Source organism: Balaenoptera acutorostrata, chromosome 12, assembly GCF_949987535.1.
Source record: "Balaenoptera acutorostrata chromosome 12, mBalAcu1.1, whole genome shotgun sequence".
Lineage (NCBI taxonomy): Eukaryota > Metazoa > Chordata > Mammalia > Artiodactyla > Balaenopteridae > Balaenoptera > Balaenoptera acutorostrata.
Genome location: NC_080075.1, coordinates 15,323,763 through 15,339,851, shown reverse-complemented (window position 1 = coordinate 15,339,851; position 16,089 = coordinate 15,323,763). Strand labels below are relative to the sequence as shown.

The 16,089-nt window shown below is 53.1% G+C and overlaps 1 protein-coding gene across 5 annotated transcripts; it reads right to left on the bottom strand.

The window, feature by feature from the left end:
- Positions 1 to 5,933: 5,933 nt before the first annotated feature.
- On the bottom strand, positions 5,934 to 14,908 carry SFTPB (surfactant protein B). 5 transcript variants are annotated; one of them, XM_007175337.2, is made up of 11 exons: positions 14,805 to 14,908; positions 14,328 to 14,458; positions 13,758 to 13,829; positions 13,271 to 13,396; positions 12,529 to 12,681; positions 12,222 to 12,317; positions 8,985 to 9,168; positions 8,667 to 8,827; positions 7,742 to 7,822; positions 7,137 to 7,221; positions 5,934 to 7,010 (listed from the first exon to the last, which is right to left on the bottom strand). In XM_007175337.2, the coding sequence occupies exons 1-10, from the start codon at positions 14,866 to 14,868 to the stop codon at positions 7,159 to 7,161; spliced, it is 1,131 nt and encodes a 376-aa protein (XP_007175399.1). In that variant the 5' UTR covers positions 14,869 to 14,908; the 3' UTR covers positions 5,934 to 7,010; positions 7,137 to 7,158. The 5 variants fall into 5 exon arrangements, with proteins under 5 accessions (XP_007175399.1, XP_007175400.1, XP_007175401.1 ...); XM_007175338.2 differs by having other exon boundaries at positions 5,934 to 6,806; XM_007175339.2 differs by having other exon boundaries at positions 8,985 to 9,099.
- Positions 14,909 to 16,089: the final 1,181 nt, after the last annotated feature.

Genomic DNA, 16,089 nt, shown 5'->3' with positions numbered 1-16,089 from the left:
TGTCCATTGGTGTAAGTGAGGTGTTAAGGTACCCCACTATTATTGTGTTACTGTTGATTTCCTCTTTTATAGCTGTTAGCAGTTGCCTTTTGTATTGAGGTGCTCCTATGTTGGGTGCATATATATTTATAATTGTTATATCTTCTTCTTGGATTGATACCTTGATCATTATTTACTGTCCATCCTTGTCTCTTGTAACATTCTTTATTTTCAAGTCTATTTTATCTGCTATGAGTATTGCTACTCCAGCTTTCTTTTGATTTCCATTTGCATGGAATATCTTTTTCCATCCCCTCACTTTTAGTCTGAATGTGTCCCTAGGTCTGAAGTGGGTCTCTTGTAGACAGCATATATATGGGTATTGTTTTTGTATCCGTTCAGCAAGCCTGTGTCTTTTGGTTGGAGCATTTAATCCATTCACGTTTAAGGTAATTATCGATATGTATGTTCCTATTACCGTTTTCTTAATTGTTATGGGTTTGTTTTTGTAGGTCCTTTTCTTCTCTTGTGTTTCCCGCTTAGAGAAGTTCCTTTAGCATTTGTTGTAGAGCTGGTTTGGTGGTGCTGAATTCTCTTAGCTTTTGCCTGTCTGTTAAACTTTTGATTTCTCTGTCGAATCTGAATGAGATCCTTGCCGGGTAGAGTAATCTTGGTTGTAGGTTCTTCCCTTTCATCACTTTCATCACTCCCTCTGGCTTGTAGAGTTTCTGCTGAGAAATCAGCTGTTAACCTTATGGGAGTTCCCTTGTATGTTATTTGTCATTTTTCCCTTGCTGCTTTCAATAATTTTTCTTTGTCTTTAATTTTTGTCAATTTGATTACTATGTGTCTCGGCATGTTTCTCCTTGGGTTTATCCTGTATGGGACTCTCTGCGCTTCCTTGACTTGGATGGCTATTTCCTTTCCCATGTTAGGGAAGTTTTCGACTATAATCTCTTCAAATATTTTCTCGGGTCTTTTCTCTCTTCTCCTTCTGGGACCCCTATAATGCAAATGTTTTTGCATTTAATGTCTCAGAGGTCTCTTAGGCTGTCTTCATTTCTTTTCATTCTTTTTTCTTTATTCTGTTTGGTGGCAGTGAATTCCACCATTCTGTCTTCCAGGTCACTTATCAGTTCTTCTGCCTCAGTTATTCTGCTATTGATTCCTTCTAGTGTATTTTTCATTTCAGTTATTGTATTGTTCATCTCTGTTTGTTTGTTCTTTAATTCTTCTAGGTGTTTGTTCTTTAATTCTTCTAGGTCTTTCTTAAACATTTCTTGCATCTGCTCGATCTTTGCCTCCATTCTTTTTCCGAGGTCCTGGATCATCTTCACTATCATTATTCTGAATTCTTTTTATGGAAGGTTGCCTATCTCCACTTAATTTAGTTGTTTTTCTGGGGTTTTATCTTATTCCTTCATCTGGTACAAAGTCCTCTGCCTTTTCATTTTGTCTATCTTCCTGTGAATGTGGTTTTCCTTCCTCAGGCTGCAGAACTGTAGTTCTTGCTGGTGGACGAGGCTATCTAAGAGGATTGTGCAAGCTTCCTGATGGGAGGCGGGAGGGCAGAGTCTTAACCGCTGGACCACTAAGGAAGTCCCAGCCAGAGTAATCTTTTAAGGCACAAATCTAACCAAATCATTTCTCCCCCACCCCCGATCTCCCGCTTAAGACCCTTCATTGGCTCTTAGAATAAAGCCTGAAATTAGCCTCTCTAGTCTCACCTCTCGCGATGTTTCTACTGATCCTGATTTCCAGACTCACTGGTTTTTATTCTGTTGCTCAAATATGCCACAAGTCACCAGGCCTTTGTGCCATCCACTTCCTTTCCTTGGGGTGCTCTTTTTCTTTTACCTTGCTCTTCTTTCACCTCTCTGACTCTCGTATCTGCTCAGTCAGCACCATGCATTGGTCTAATTGATGGCACTTACCCCACCTGAAGTATGCCATTTTTTTCTGTGATTCTCTGATTAATGTCCATCTTCTCAACTAGACTCTAAGTTCCAGAAGGGCAGACAGCAACTGTTTCTTTTGTGCCCAGCCCTAGGGAAATGCTTGGCACTTAGGAGTCAGTGACTAATAATGTTCGTTAAGCAAATGGCATAGTGCTGAGTCTGTGTTTTCTGTATCCTTCTTTTGCAGAGATGACTTTGCCTCCTTACACCCTCCCAAGGTGTTGAAGATAGATGCAGTTGCCTGAAAGGTTGGGGACCACTGCTCAGGCTGACTGTCATGTCCTGTGTGTGTAGCTTGAGGTCCTTTGTGGGTGACATGTGGGTGGCTTCCACCACTGCTGTCTGAGCTGGGGGCCTGGCCCACGTGTCTTTACAGCTGTGATTCCAGCATATGCTTTCTCTTTGGAGACATAAGGCTCTGGCCAGTCTGAATCACAGATGGGAAAGAAGTGAAATTCATGCTTTCTTAGCTGGATGTCACAAAGGAAAAGATAGATATGTGGAAAACATATCCTAAATTTGAGAGACTTATGCTAGGGGAAAATCTGCACCATATAGGACAGTAAATAAATAAATATACCTGATATATTTTTACTGGTAAGACAATAAAAAGAACACCCCAGAGGAAAATCAGGCAAGAGACCCAAATAGGCATTTCACGAAAGATGAAATATAAATGGCCAATAAACATGTTAAAAAAGTTTACTTAGTAACCAAAGAAATGCAAATTAGAATAACCGGAGGTCATTTTATAGTTTAGCAAAGATTTGAAACATTGCTAATATCCAGGGTTGGAGAGAGTGAAAAAGAGGCACTTGTTTACTACTGAGATAGAAATTGGTATGGCTGGTAGAGGGCCAGTTTGATAATACAGACTATGTTAGAAGTAAAGATGTACATGGTTTTTGTCCCCAAAATTTCGTGTCTTAGAATTGATTCTAAGGAAATAATCAGACTAGTAAGCAAAGATGTTACTGCCAGGATTTTTATTCTTCACAACATTGTTGATAATAGTTGTTTTAAAAAGTAAAGAGTTTTGGGACTTCCCTGGTTGTCAGTGGGTAAGACTCCACGCTCCCAATGCAGGGGGCCTGGGTTTGATCCCTCGTCGGGGAACTAGATCTCACACGCATGCTGCAACTAAGAGTTCACATGCTGCAACTAGGAGTCTGCATGCTGCAACTAAAAGATCCCACATGCTGCAACGAAGATCCTGCATGCCGCAACTAGGACCCAGTGCAGCCAAAATCAGTCAATCCATCAGTCAATCTTTAAAAAAAAAAGTAAAGAGTTTTTATCAAGAAAAAAAGCATGCAGCAATTAGCAGTGATGATAGGTATCTATATTTATTGACATGGAAAAGTTAAAAAAAATTTTTTTTAATTTTTTCTTTCCTTGGTTGATGTATAGTTGATTTACAATGTTGTGTTAGTTTCAGGTGTACAGCAAAGTGATTCAGTTATATACATATATAAATATATATAGTTATTTATATATATATAAATATTCTTTTTCAGTTTCTTTTCCATTATAGGTTATTACAAGATACTGAGTATAGTTCCCTGTGCTATATAATAGGTTCTTGTTTATCTATTTTATAGGAAAGATTATTTTATTTTATTTTATTTTATTTTTTAAAGATTTATTTTTTTATTGATTAATTGATTGATTGATTGATTGCTATGTTGGGTCTTCGTTTCTGTGCTAGGGCTTTCTCTAGTTGTGGCAAGCGGGGGCCACTCTTCATCACGGTGCGCAGGCCTCTCACTGTCACGGCCTCTCTTGTTGCGGAGCACAGGCTCCAGACGCGCAGGCTCAGTAATTGTGGCTCACGGGCCCAGCCGCTCCGCGGCATGTGGGATCTTCCCAGACCAGGGCTCGAACCCGTGTCCCCTGCATTAGCAGGCAGATTCTCAACCACTGCGCCACCAGGGAAGCCCGGAAAGATTATTTTAAATGAACAAGGCAGTTTACAAAACAGCATGTATAGGGTGTTCCCATTTTTGTAAATCTGTTATATCTATTTTTGTACATGTGCAGAGGAAGGTTTGGAATAATGTTATATATGTTATAAATGTTATATTGATTGTGTAGTGGATTTAAAACTTCAGTCATTAATTGCGGGACATAAATATAATTGTATTTGTCTATAACTGAAGTCATTTTGGCCCATAAGCCCCCCATACTTAATATTTCCACCTGAAAATAACTCAGTCCCTTCTTGTTTAATGCACAGCCAGCCCATCTTGGGCAACTAACCACTGAACCCTCCTTCCCTTACCCCTGGGATTGATTTACACATTACCCTGTTGTGAGGAGAGATGTTGGTGACTGTGCTCTCCCGGGCACTCCAGGTCTCCACCCAAGCGTCACTCATCTTGCCTGATCTTCACCGTCTTGTGTTGGCTACACATGTCTGACTTCTCATCCTCTCAAGGTCCATGCAACTGTCACTGCTTTGTCGCCAACCATGGGCTCTTGTGGGCCCACCATCTTGTCCAGAGCCCATCCTGATGGCCTCTGGGCTGTGAGGTGTGCTTGCTCTCCTGCATCATGTGGGTGGGCTCCCCCTGGGGCAGCCCCCAGGCCTGTCTGCCCAGGCCCCTCCCTGAGGCCATTCTCTTCACTCTTTCTGATGTGTCCTCCCCAGGCTGCACCCTGGCAACTGAAGAACGAGCCCCTCTACTGCTCTGGGGCACTAACCCCTCTTGGGGCTTTTCCTTCTTACCTTCCTCTGGGGTGCAGGGTGCTGGGAATGTCTCAGAGACCCCCACCCTGAGTCTCAGCTGTAGCCACTTCTCTCCTCCCATAGCTGGTTGGCTCCTGACCTTTTGAGTGAAGCCTCCTCTTCCATTATCAGGAGCTCATTCCCACGCTTGCTTTTGGGATAAACTGTTAATGCCTCCCGTCCTTCAGACTGTCATTGCACTTCATCTTCCCAACCAAGCTTTTTTTCAAAATTTAAAACACTCTTTTCTCTCAGGGACCTTAGTCTTGTAATTGAAATAATGACTTTCAAGACAATAGTCTGCTATAGATTTACAAAAAGATTTACTTAAAAGTTCAAATTCAGAGGCCAAGAGTTTGTGTCAATCTTCCCTACCCCAAGCGCAGGTTGTATAAAAAGCTCTTCCTGGTGCTTGAATGGTGGAGCCATTCAGGGTGGAGCCAAAGGGTGGGCAAATGGATTGAAAAAGTCTAGTTCAGGGTCAAAGTCTACATCCAATATAGCTCTCTCCTGGGATTGGTAGGATTGTGGGTGATTTCAAATGTTTCTTGGTCTGCAATTTCTGAATTTTCTACAATAAACATGTATTTCTTTTATAATAGGCAACATAATAAAAGTTCTTTTATTAAGTGAAGGGACACTTCCAGGCATTTAGGTCTTTAATGCTAAAGGTTAATTAATTTGGTTGGTTGTTTTTTTTTTTTTGGTATATTTTGAGTTTGGGGTACCCTAACGACCTCACTTCATCACAGTGGGTGGGCTCTTTGGGAGGGGGGAGGGTAACAGGTGGGGGCCAGCCTGGAAGCAATTACAGGAGGGAGAGATGACGTAGGCGTATATTTCTCCATCATGAAGGAGGGTGGGGCAGCCCCCCCCCCCCCCCACCGCCACCGCCCGGCTACCTTCAGGGTGAGGCTGCAGCTTCTGCAGCATCCTAAAGGGCAGTGTCTTTTCTTTTAGGACAAGGAGAGGGCACTTTGTTAGTATCCTTATGGTTGCTGCATTACATGGGAACTGATCCCCAGCGTGACCAGCCCCAAGTGAGCTTTGAGGAGATACATCACAGCAGGAATCGAGTCACCCTGGCATTTCAAACAAAAGTTGGGAGTTCAACCTTACAAAAAGCAACAACAGCTCTTAAGCAGGAAAACGTTCAAATATTGAAAGTGCCCAATCACCTTCTACCGGGCTTGAGCACTGCCGTGCTCACCTTGGACCACGCCAGGGGTTTCCTGATGTTTAAAAAAAGTTTAAGGATTTCACATGTCTATCTTTTCTGGTACTTTATGTTCCCATTTTTTATTCTTCTGAATCTTGAATTTTGTGAAAGTGTTAGCAGAATAATTATAAAAGCTAGGATCTTGTGCACGTGGAGATCGGAGTGAGGCAGGGCCCAGCTTTTCCCCTGCTGTCCTCTTGCAGCCAGGACTTGGAGAAGCACTGGGGGCCCACAACGAGATCCCCTTGGCCCAGCCCTGGGGAGATCTCTACCCCGTGAGAGCAGGGATGGCTCAGGTAGTGTGTGAAGGTGGCCCCGGCCCGGAAACCCCCTCTGCAGACCCCCTCCAGAAGATGCAGCCTTGGCTGTGCCTCACACCCAGAGTGGACGGAAGTGGCTCTGGTTTCAGGCTGTGGTTAGAGATAGGACAGACCAGGCTGAGGATTTGGGGAGCAGGCCGGGCTTCCCCCTGACCTGCAGATGGAAGAGGCTGGCCCCGGGGTGTGAGCTCCAGGAGGGCAGCGGGCTCACTCTTTTATTCACAGCTCTGGCCCTTGCCCCTAGAATGTGGCCTGGCCACAGGCACTCACTGCATTTTTTAAAAATGAGCGAAGAAATGAATAAATGACCTTTGTGTTGGGGCCTTGCTCTGGGGAGAACTGTAAAGTTGACCAGGTTTGTTCTCAGGGGCACTTCCCTGCCCGGAGGCACCTGGCACAGAGGCTGCATCTGACCCACCCCTCCATCCTAAGGTGCGGCCTCTGACCGAATGACAGGGAGGGAGAGAGGGATGTGTCTCAGGAGCGGGGAGACAGGTGATGGCGGAGTTCCTGGCCTCTGAGGGGGTGTCATCTTCGGGCAGCAAAGTCTGATTTCCCCTGAGTTTCAGGAAAGGCTGGCCTTGGTCTAAACACATCCAAGACTGAAGAGTGCAGAGGGTGAGCTGTAAGGGGGAAGCCTCAGGCAGGCACGGAAGCTCCCCTGAGGGCTGGGCCAGGGCGAGGGAGCTGGGAGCTGGGCCTAGCACCGAGCGCCACAGGGATTCTGGGCAGAGGGGTGAGCGGGTTCGAGAGAGGTCATTCTGGTGAAGGTGCTGCCAGGGGCCCTCAGGAGCCTCGAGTCTGGCCTGTGAAGAGGAGGGTGGAGCAGCCAGAATCAGTGGCTGTCTTTTCCTGCTTGGGGACAGAGGGGCTCCCCTCTTGATGGGAGGAGGACCTGCCCACACTCCCATCAGTTGGGGGCCTGGACTCACCTGGCAGGGCGTTGAGTTCTCGTCAGAAGTGGGGTCTGTGGACGCACTGGAGAGGACTGAACGGGGTCGTGCACATCCCCAGGGCCTGCCACAGGGACAGCGTTAGGGCCTGAGGCCTTGCACCCCCCATTCCCAGCTCTGAGGATGTTAGGGAATCTCCTCCTAGAAGGGGCGGCTCTCACTCCACCTGCCACCTGGTGGGAGCTCTTGAGGTGACCTCGTGGACTCCTTGGGCCACTCCCTGAGCCACAGGCCTTCTGGGTTTAGAGCTGGAGGAGGTGGGATGCTCGCCCCAAGACTCTCACTTTGTAACCCCCCATCAAGCACACACTGCTCAGTGAACACCCCCCCATCCCAGAATGCACCTCAAACCACGCTCCTTAAAGCTGCCCTCTCCCTTCCCATACTCCTCTTTTTCATTCTTTCGTGGCTTTCTCTTGACTTCTCTGAGCCTTTTCTATTGTAAAACATGCGAGGGCACGTCCCAGTTGGGGGCCTGCACTCCTGGGGCTGCCCTGCACCCGGGGGAATGGGGCCCTTGAGGAGAGGGCGGGGGTCCTGGGAGCTGAGGAAAGTCCCGGATCAGCTGGGAAGGGTGGGTGTACCTGGCAGGCGGTGTGGGCGTCCCAGCCCCCGGACACTAGGGTCTGCACCTGGGGTGCGTGCTGCGTCACAAACTGCTCACACTGAGGAAGGAGACAGACACAGGGCGGGGTGGGCCCAGGCCCAGGGCAGGGCTCTCCTGCCTGGCTGACCAGGCCTCCCCACTTAGATGGATCACCCCAGGGCTCCCCCGGACCTCGTGTAGGTCCAGCCCTCAGTCCCCACTGAGCAGCTCCGGCTGTAACACTCTGAACAAGCCGCCGTGGGCTGAAATGGGGGTTTCTGCCGGGAAAGCCAGGGACGTTGGAGGTGGAGGCACAGGGGCAGAATCTCATCCCCTTTTTCCCCCTCCCCCTAAATTTCAGTTCTGGAAGGCATCCTAAAACTCATCTGGTCTTGGAGACCTGATGTGATGGGCAGTAGGGAGTACCACGTGGAAAGCAGCCTCCTGGGACGGGAGTCAGCGGGCTTGTCGCCCACTCTGAGTACGGGGACTCCAGGACTTCAGGCCCAGCCCTCTCCTGCAGGGGGGTTGGTCCCCACTGAGTCACACCGGAAGGAGGGTTGGCGCTGGGACAGGACTGGGACCCTGGAGAGATGGCCAGGCCCTCTCAGGCTCCAGCCGGCCCTGGCATTACTCATCTCCTGGTAGATGACTGGGCCTCCCTCCTGGTCCATGAGAGAGGCCTGCTGGTCCTCCAGAGCCCACGCCCTTTGTCCAGAGACGACTCCTGACCTTAGCGGGGTTTGCCCTACGTTACAGCACCACCACTGTTTGGCCCACGTCCCGTCTGCCTGTCTGAGCTCCTTAACGGCGGTGGGGGGGAAGTATCTCAGTGTATCTCTGGCTGGGAAGTCTTTCCTGGGCTCCACCCTCCACCACCGGCAGCCCCTGGGTCCCAAGCCCCTTCTGTGCCTGCCCCTCACCTTTTGCCTATCCAGCCAGGAGCCCAGGCAGGCCTGGCGCATTGCCTGTGGCATGGCCTGCTCGCTGCTCTTCCCTGCCTGGGTGGTCACAGACACGCAGAGCTGGCACTCAGTGTCTTGCGGAAGCCATTCTCCTGGCAGGGACCCCAGAGCGGTGAGGGCTAGAGAGAAAAAACAGTCAAGGATGCCCTGCAGAGTATTCAGTTCCTGTCCTCACTGGCGCAGTGCAGGGGCACCTGGGAGGGAGAGGGTCGTGCAGGGCCAGGGTGGGGAGGGATGAGAGTGGGCGATGGGCAGGGGCTGGGACTGCAGGCTCACCTGGGCCAGCGCCGTCCTCGCTGGAGCACCGGAGGATGAGGCCGCAGACCAGCTGGGGCAGCACGCGGTCCAGCAGTGTGTTTAGCAGGATGGCGACGTAGCGCTCGGCAAGGCACTGGCAGATGCCGCCCACCACCAGGGGTACCACGTGGCACACTTGGGCCACAGTCGTGGCCAGCGTACCCTGGGGCGGGGGCCGAGAGAGGGCAGGGTCGGACCTTCTCTTGAAAGACCTAGTCAGTGCCTAGCACTAGCTGGGTACTTTGTAGACCTTACCTTGTTCCCTTGGAGAATTATTATACTGTTTACAGATAAGGACCCTGAGCATCACAGAGTCCAGGGGACTTGCCCAGAATCACTGAGCTGGTGCAAGAATCAGGCCATGGACCCACCTTTGACTTCAAAGAGTCTGGAATTGCTGAAATTCCAGAGTTGCCCAGAGAGGTGGGCATTGCCAAGGCCACATGGCAGCCTGGGGCAGAGGCAGAACCAGACCTGAGTCTTCTCCCTCCTGACCCGGGCATGCTGTGCTTTCCCGCTCCTGTCTGTGCTCCAGAGCCTGCAGTTTCGGGAGTCCCTGGGGGAAGCCAGGAGTTTCCCCACCCCACCCTTGATTCCAAACACAACCTCCCAGCTGAGGGGCAAGGAGAGAGGTGGCAGGCACGCTCATCCCTCCGCTCCTTTATTCATTCAGCCAAGAACTTACATGCATGAAATAAGCTACAAGGACATATTGCACATCACAGGGAATATAGCCAATATTTTATAATAACTATAAATGGCATATAACCTTTCAAAGTTTTGTGAATCACTATATTGTACACCTGTAACATATAATACTGTACATCAACTATACTTCAATTTAAAAAAAAGAACCTATATGCAGCAGGCTGGCCTGGGCCCTGCTCCTGCTTGCAACCCTCCCCTGTCCCCTAGCACCAGAAAGGCCGAGGAAGGAGTAGGGCAGAGGGACGTGTACTTCTCTGGGATGTAACACATTCCAAATGGTACATCTCACCAAATGTACCCATTTGCTTACAACAGATCCCACACTCGGCCTCCTCTCCTGCTATGATGAGGTATCCCTGCTCTGTCAAAAGCTGGCCCATCTCCTTGTGCATTGGGTCCACGCTGCCCCCACCTGCACACGTGCTTCACCTCTGCATCCCCCTCTCTGTCCTGCCTCGTTGCTATTGCCTCCTGCCCATTGGTCTCTTAGCATGTGAACACGCTAAAATAGCTTCTGTCATTAAAAAGCCTCACCCCGGGACTTCCCTGGTGGCCCAGTGGCTAAGACTCCGTGCTCCCAATGCAGGGGACCTGGGTTCCATCCCTGGTCAGGGAACTAGATCCCACATGCTGCAACTAAGAGTTCACATGCCACAACTAAATTTCCTGCATACCGCAACGAAGATCCTGCATGCGGCAACGAAGATCCCGTGAGCCGCAACTAAGACCCAGAGCAGCCAAATAAATAAATAAATTAATTAATTAATTAATTAATATTTTTTTAAAAGAGCCTCACCCATCTCCACTCCCCTTCCCAGAAAAGCTTCATGAAAGAGTTGTCAGTACTTAATGCTACGCTTTGGTCCCCGTAACTCCTCCAAAACAGCTCTCAAGGTCACAGCATCCCCCTGGACATGTGTTGTCGATCCCTCAGCAGCTTTGGGGTCCGATGACCGCTCCCTCCTTGCTGAAATGCCTTCTTCTCTCAGCCTCTGTGACCCTCATGCCGTGGTGTCCCCACCTCCCTTGCTGTCCCTCCTCAGGTTCTTTCGCTGGTGTTTCCCTTTGCTTGGACCGGGCCTCCTTCTCCTCGACCTGGTCCACACCACGTCCCTGGATGATCCCAACCGTTCCCTGGGATTTAAATCTTGTCTGTAGCCTCGACTCTCAGACTGATGTCTCTGGACCTGGCTGGGGGATCCGGCTGCCTGCTTGTCGCCTCCTCTTGCATGTTGCACAAGAGTCTTGAACTCAGCATGGCCAGGAGAGAACTCATGATTTTTCTGCCCAGACCTGTTTCTTCTCAAATCTACTCATCTCAGCTGGGGGCATTCCAGAGAACCCATTGCTCAAGCCAAAGTCCATGGAGTCATTGCCGATTCCTCTCTCGTCCCCACTCCCCAGGTCCCGTCCATCGCTGAGTCCTGCAGAGCCCCCGTCCCAGACACGTCCCCAGTCCCCCTCCTAGCTCCACCCCCCATTTCTGCAATCATCTCCTTGCTCTCATTTTTTCTCTCCCATCAGCCCAATTCATTCTTCAAACCGCAGGAGCTCGATCTTGCTGAAATGTAAATCCAGTCATGGCCTCCCCCTGCCTGAAACCCTTCCACAGCTGTGAACTGCGTTCAGAAGAAGGCCCAGCGTTCCCTCGCTTGGCTCCGGTGTTTCTCCCGGGCCCGCCAACCTCCGCTCTGCCCCCTCGCCGACCACCCTCCCCGAGCCCACCTGAGGCAGCCACACAGCTGACCAAACTCGGTCCTTGTCATCCTCCAGGCCTCAGCTCAGCCATCACCTCCTCAGAGACGCCTCCTGACGACCATCCTAAACCCCCTCCCCCATCACTGTCCCTCCCCTCATCTGTTTTCATTCTCTGCTCTGAACTAACCACTACCTGAAAAAAACCTCTCCCACCACAATGCAAACTCAGGAGGGTGGGGACGCCCTCAGTGACCAGGCGGCCGTGCAGGCCCCCATCTGGAAGGGCCGACGGGGCAGGGCCTGTCCTCACTTGGGCCCCATTTCAGGGCAGGGCCGTTGGGTGATGGTCACTACAGGTCTGGAAGACCCCACGTTTGGGGCAGGCAGGGATGGAGTGTCCATCTGCGGAAATTCTCCTTTTGTAAAATGAAAGAGCCTTTTCTACAGAGACGACTGAGATTCTTTTCTGTACTTTGACACCTGGCATAGTGCCAGGCACACAGTTGGGGCTTCACAGTGGTTTTGTTTCTGTTTGTTTTTTTCTCCCCCATGGCTTGAGGGAGCTTAGTTTCCCGGACCAGGGATTGAACCTGGGTCACGGCAGTGAAAGTGCCGAGTCCTAACCCCTGGACCGCCAAGGAATTCCCCACAGTCGTTGAACAGGTTCTAGGCCTGGCACCTACCAGGTCCAGCCTGAGTGCCAGGGTCCCTTGGGTGGGGACAATGCAGCCAGCTGGCCCCTGGTGGGCATATGGGGAGGGGTGGGGGGAAGTGGAGGTGTGGGCGGCCTCGTGGCCCTGGACGCCTCACCTTGGGAATCACAGCTTGGATCCGCTTGATCAAAGTCCTGCAGAGCCAGCAGACGGGGAGGGGGATGGGGAGGGGAAACCGCTGCTCGGAGAGATCCTGGGGGAGAGAATCGCGCTGGAGGCAAGCTGGACAGAAGGCTCCTCCGGGCTCTGCCTCGCCCGACTCGCCTCCACTTCCGTGTCCCCTCCTCCTGCTCCTGCCGTAGGCCCTGCCTGGAGCTGCTGGTCCCCTTCCCAACGCTGCCCCTCCCAGGCCAAGTGATCCAGGGCCTTGGCCATGGCCCTCGCTCTCTGGATCTCCATCTCACCTGTGTCTGCGGCCCGGGCCTCGCCTGGAGGGCCCCAGGCAGCACGGAGAGGACCAGCTTGTCCTGCAGGGGGCCTGACGGCTCTGGCTCCTGCCGTGGCTCTGGATGCCTGCGTTTGCACAGGCCCAAGTGCTCGCAGGTGGCCTTCGGGCTCTAGGGCACAACGCAGGGTGAGAAGGTGATTGGGGCGGGGGAGGGGACCCCACTCCCCCTCCGTCTGGCTCAAGGACTCAGGCACCAGGCCACTGCCTTTAGGCCTGGAATGCGGGGAGCAGGCTGGTTTGGGGCTGTGGTTTAGGATTCTGTCGGGGTGGGAGAGGAGACCAAGGGTAGAGAGGGGGTCAAGTGGGGACTTTGGGGCACGTGTCTGGGAATGTGTGTGAATGAGTGTGAACGCGGATGTTTGTGAGAATGAGTGAGTGTAAGTATGTGAGAGTGTGTTTGTCGTGTGAGCGTGTAGACGGCGTAGGTGTCGCGTGAGACTGTGCGCAGTGAGTGTGTGACTGAGCGTTTGTCTGTGCGAAGGCTGTGAGGGTGTGTGCCGGTGCCTGAGAGCGCGCAGGCCCACCGTGTACGGCTGAGTGGGGGGCGCTGTCACCTGGCTACTGGCCGAGGGGCACTGAGTTTCCTGCACCCCGTGTGGGCAGGGGGTGGGCTGCCACGGTGGGGGGGTAACTCAGGGAGAGGGTGGGCGTGAAGGCCATGCAGGAGGCAGGGTGCAGGCGAGGCGGGAGGGCCTCACCATCTGGTTCTGGAAGTGGTGGATGACCAGTGGGAAGTAGGTGTCCAGCATGCGGTGGCACTGGGACCCCAGCAGCTTCAGCGGGAAGATGTCGCACTCGTGCTCCAGCAATTCCCGTATCGTGCCCTGGGAAGCAGGCGGGAGACGGGGCCGTCAGCCTGGCCTCTCTGAGGTTTGCCCCTGCCTGAGCCACTGGACATGAGGCCATTGCCCACCTGACTGGCCACCTTCACCCAGGGCCCTGGAGTTGGGAGGGTGCTAAGGCGCCGCATACTTGGGCACAGGTGTGACTGCTCCCCTCAGGAAAGACCGTCTCTGGCTGTGCTACTGAGCTCGCTTCCAGAGCCGTCTCCCGGCCAGGAGGCGCCTGGAGTCCCCCGGGGGAACCCAGGCATCACCCCCGAGCTGGAGATGGCTCCTTTAAGGGGCTAACCTCTTCCCTATCTCTTAATCCCCAAGCTTCAGTCCAGGGTCTGGGCCTCATTACCTGGGAAATGACCTCCTTGGCCATCTTGGTGAGAACGTAGGTGATGTCCTCACATTCCTGGCACAGGTCATCCTGAAGAGAGGGCCCCAGTTTGGGGCACATAAGTGGAGGCCACGCTCCCAGCTCAGGTGGCTGAGGCTGATAGGGTGCTCCAGGACACTGGCAACTGCCCACGATCCCATCCCATCCCATCCCATCCCTCCCATCCCATCCCAACCCATCCCATCAATCCCATCCCTTCCACCCCAACCCATCCCATCCCATCCCATCCCATCCCAACCATCCCATCAATCCCATCCCTTCCACCCCAACCCATCCCATCACATCCCATCCTATCCCATCCCATCCCATCAATCCCATCCCTTCCACCCCAACTCATCCCATCCCATCCCATCCCAACCACCCCATCAATCCCATCCCTTCCACCCCAACCCATCCCATCACATCCCATCCTATCCCATCCCATCCCATCCCCTACAGGGGCTCCAATCCCTCAGGCCCATCCAGAGCCTACCCAGGACCCTCTATCCCAAGACCTTTGGTCTCGGTGCATCCTTGGGTTGTACTCACAGCTTCCACATGTCCCCAGACTTCCTTCAGGCAGTGCCCTAGGGCTCTGCACTGCAATGCTTGCTCCAGGCTTTGGCACCAGAACTCGGGGCCCTGGGCACAGGCCAGGGATGGGGTGGTCCCGACAGCTGCTGTTTGGGGCCAGAGCAACCTTGGGGTCCAAGCCACACCTGGCACCCTGGCCTCACCCAACCTCCAAACCCAATTTTACTGGGACGCATGACCGTTAAACATGCTGGAGTCGGACGGCTCTGGGTTCTACCTGCTATAGTGCCCGCCAGCTGTGCGACCTTGGACAAGCCCTGGAGTTTCTCTGAGTCAAAACTCCCTCATCTTTAAAACGAGGACAAGGTACAGCCTGAGGATAATGCCTGGGACAGAGCCAGGGCTCGGTAAGGGGTGGAGGAGGTCGTGATGCCCCCTCCACACCTGGCCCCGGGGTGGCGAGTGGGGTGAGGAGAGGCTGGGGAGACTCACCAGTGCCTGGACCACAGAGTGCGGCCAGCAGGAACAGCCACGGCAGCAGGTGTGACTTGGCCATGACTCCTCCACAGCCTGGACACCCTGCCTGGGGTGGGGCCCTTATAGCTGGGGGCTGGGGTGTGGGGGCAGAGCTCTGCGGGAGCAGCCGTGACCTCAGTGTTTGCCTTTGCCCTGGAGGGCCCTCCAGGTGCTTTGCTTTGATCCCCTCCTCTTCCCAGCAATGACACTCCTGCCAGCCGCCCCCCCCCCCAACCCCGGCTCCTGCCTGATGCCCATCCTGCTCCCCTGGTCCCCCAACCCCTGCACAGCCACATCCTATCCCCCATGGGCCTGGACTCCCTCTAACCAGGGGCCTCTTGAGCCTTTACATCTGGTCCCATCTCTCTGGGTTATGGAAGGGAAACTGAGGCAGGACCGGGGCAGCCAGGGTGACTTCCCCCGGCTCCCATCTCTACCCCAGGCCTCTCAGCCCTCCTCTGCTCTTGAGCAATTGCTCTTAAGAGCTTCCTGCCTGGCTCTTGACCCAGGGCAAGCACCGGAGGGGCGGACTGGGAACCCTCCAAGGCCACCTACCCCGCCCCACCCCCTCCCTATCCTTTCCTCCAGAAAACTCCTCTGGTTCTATGAGAACATGGCTGGCATTAGTCAGAAGAGCATTTACATGAACCAAAGGAAAAAAGCAGAAGTGCCCCAAGAGTCTGAGCCAAGGGGCACAGCTTGTTCAGGAGGAAGAAACCTCTGCAGCTGCCAGGTCAGGCCCCCCCCGAGGCAGCGCACACCCAAGGACAAGCTCACCACCCCCGAGGGGCGGACACGAGGGGCGAGAGCAGGGAGTCGGGCGTTGGCTCGTGGCCACCAGCGTGGCTGAGGCCTGGGGCGCCCTCTCCAGCGGAAGCTCACGGGCGCGGGCAGGGCGGGAATCAGCGCCAATGGACTCGGGATGGCCCAGTGACTCCCTCAAGGTCACACAAGGACTCGGGCAGTTTCTGTTGGCCTCAAGCCCTCGCTGGTATGACCCAGAGTGTGGTGTGTAAACGTGTGACAAAGATGGGGACCCCATGACTTGTATTCCGCCCAAGAAGGTGGGACAGGAGGTGCTTGTAGTTTAGTGAGTGTTAAACAAAGGAGCCGCGCAGGGCACGCTCAGGGCTGCCCGAGCTGCAGGGGGCGGGGTCTGCGGCTGGCTGCCTCTGGGGGTGTCGATCAGGGTGTCTAACTGCTGTCACAGGGGCTTCCCACGGCCCCTGCTTCCTTCTCACAGCGCGGAGCAGGCTGGTTC

Excerpts from the sequence above, each read along its gene's own strand:
- SFTPB (XM_007175337.2), bottom strand. The coding sequence starts at position 14,868 with ATGGCCAAGTCACACCTGCTGCCGTGGCTGTTCCTGCTGGCCGCACTC. Across the intron at positions 13,397-13,757 it reads CCAAGGAGGTCATTTCCCAG|GGCACGATACGGGAATTGCT; the intron begins GTAATGAGGCCC and ends CCTGCTTCCCAG. Across the intron at positions 8,828-8,984 it reads CGAGGACGGCGCTGGCCCAG|CCCTCACCGCTCTGGGGTCC; the intron begins GTGAGCCTGCAG and ends TTTTCTCTCTAG.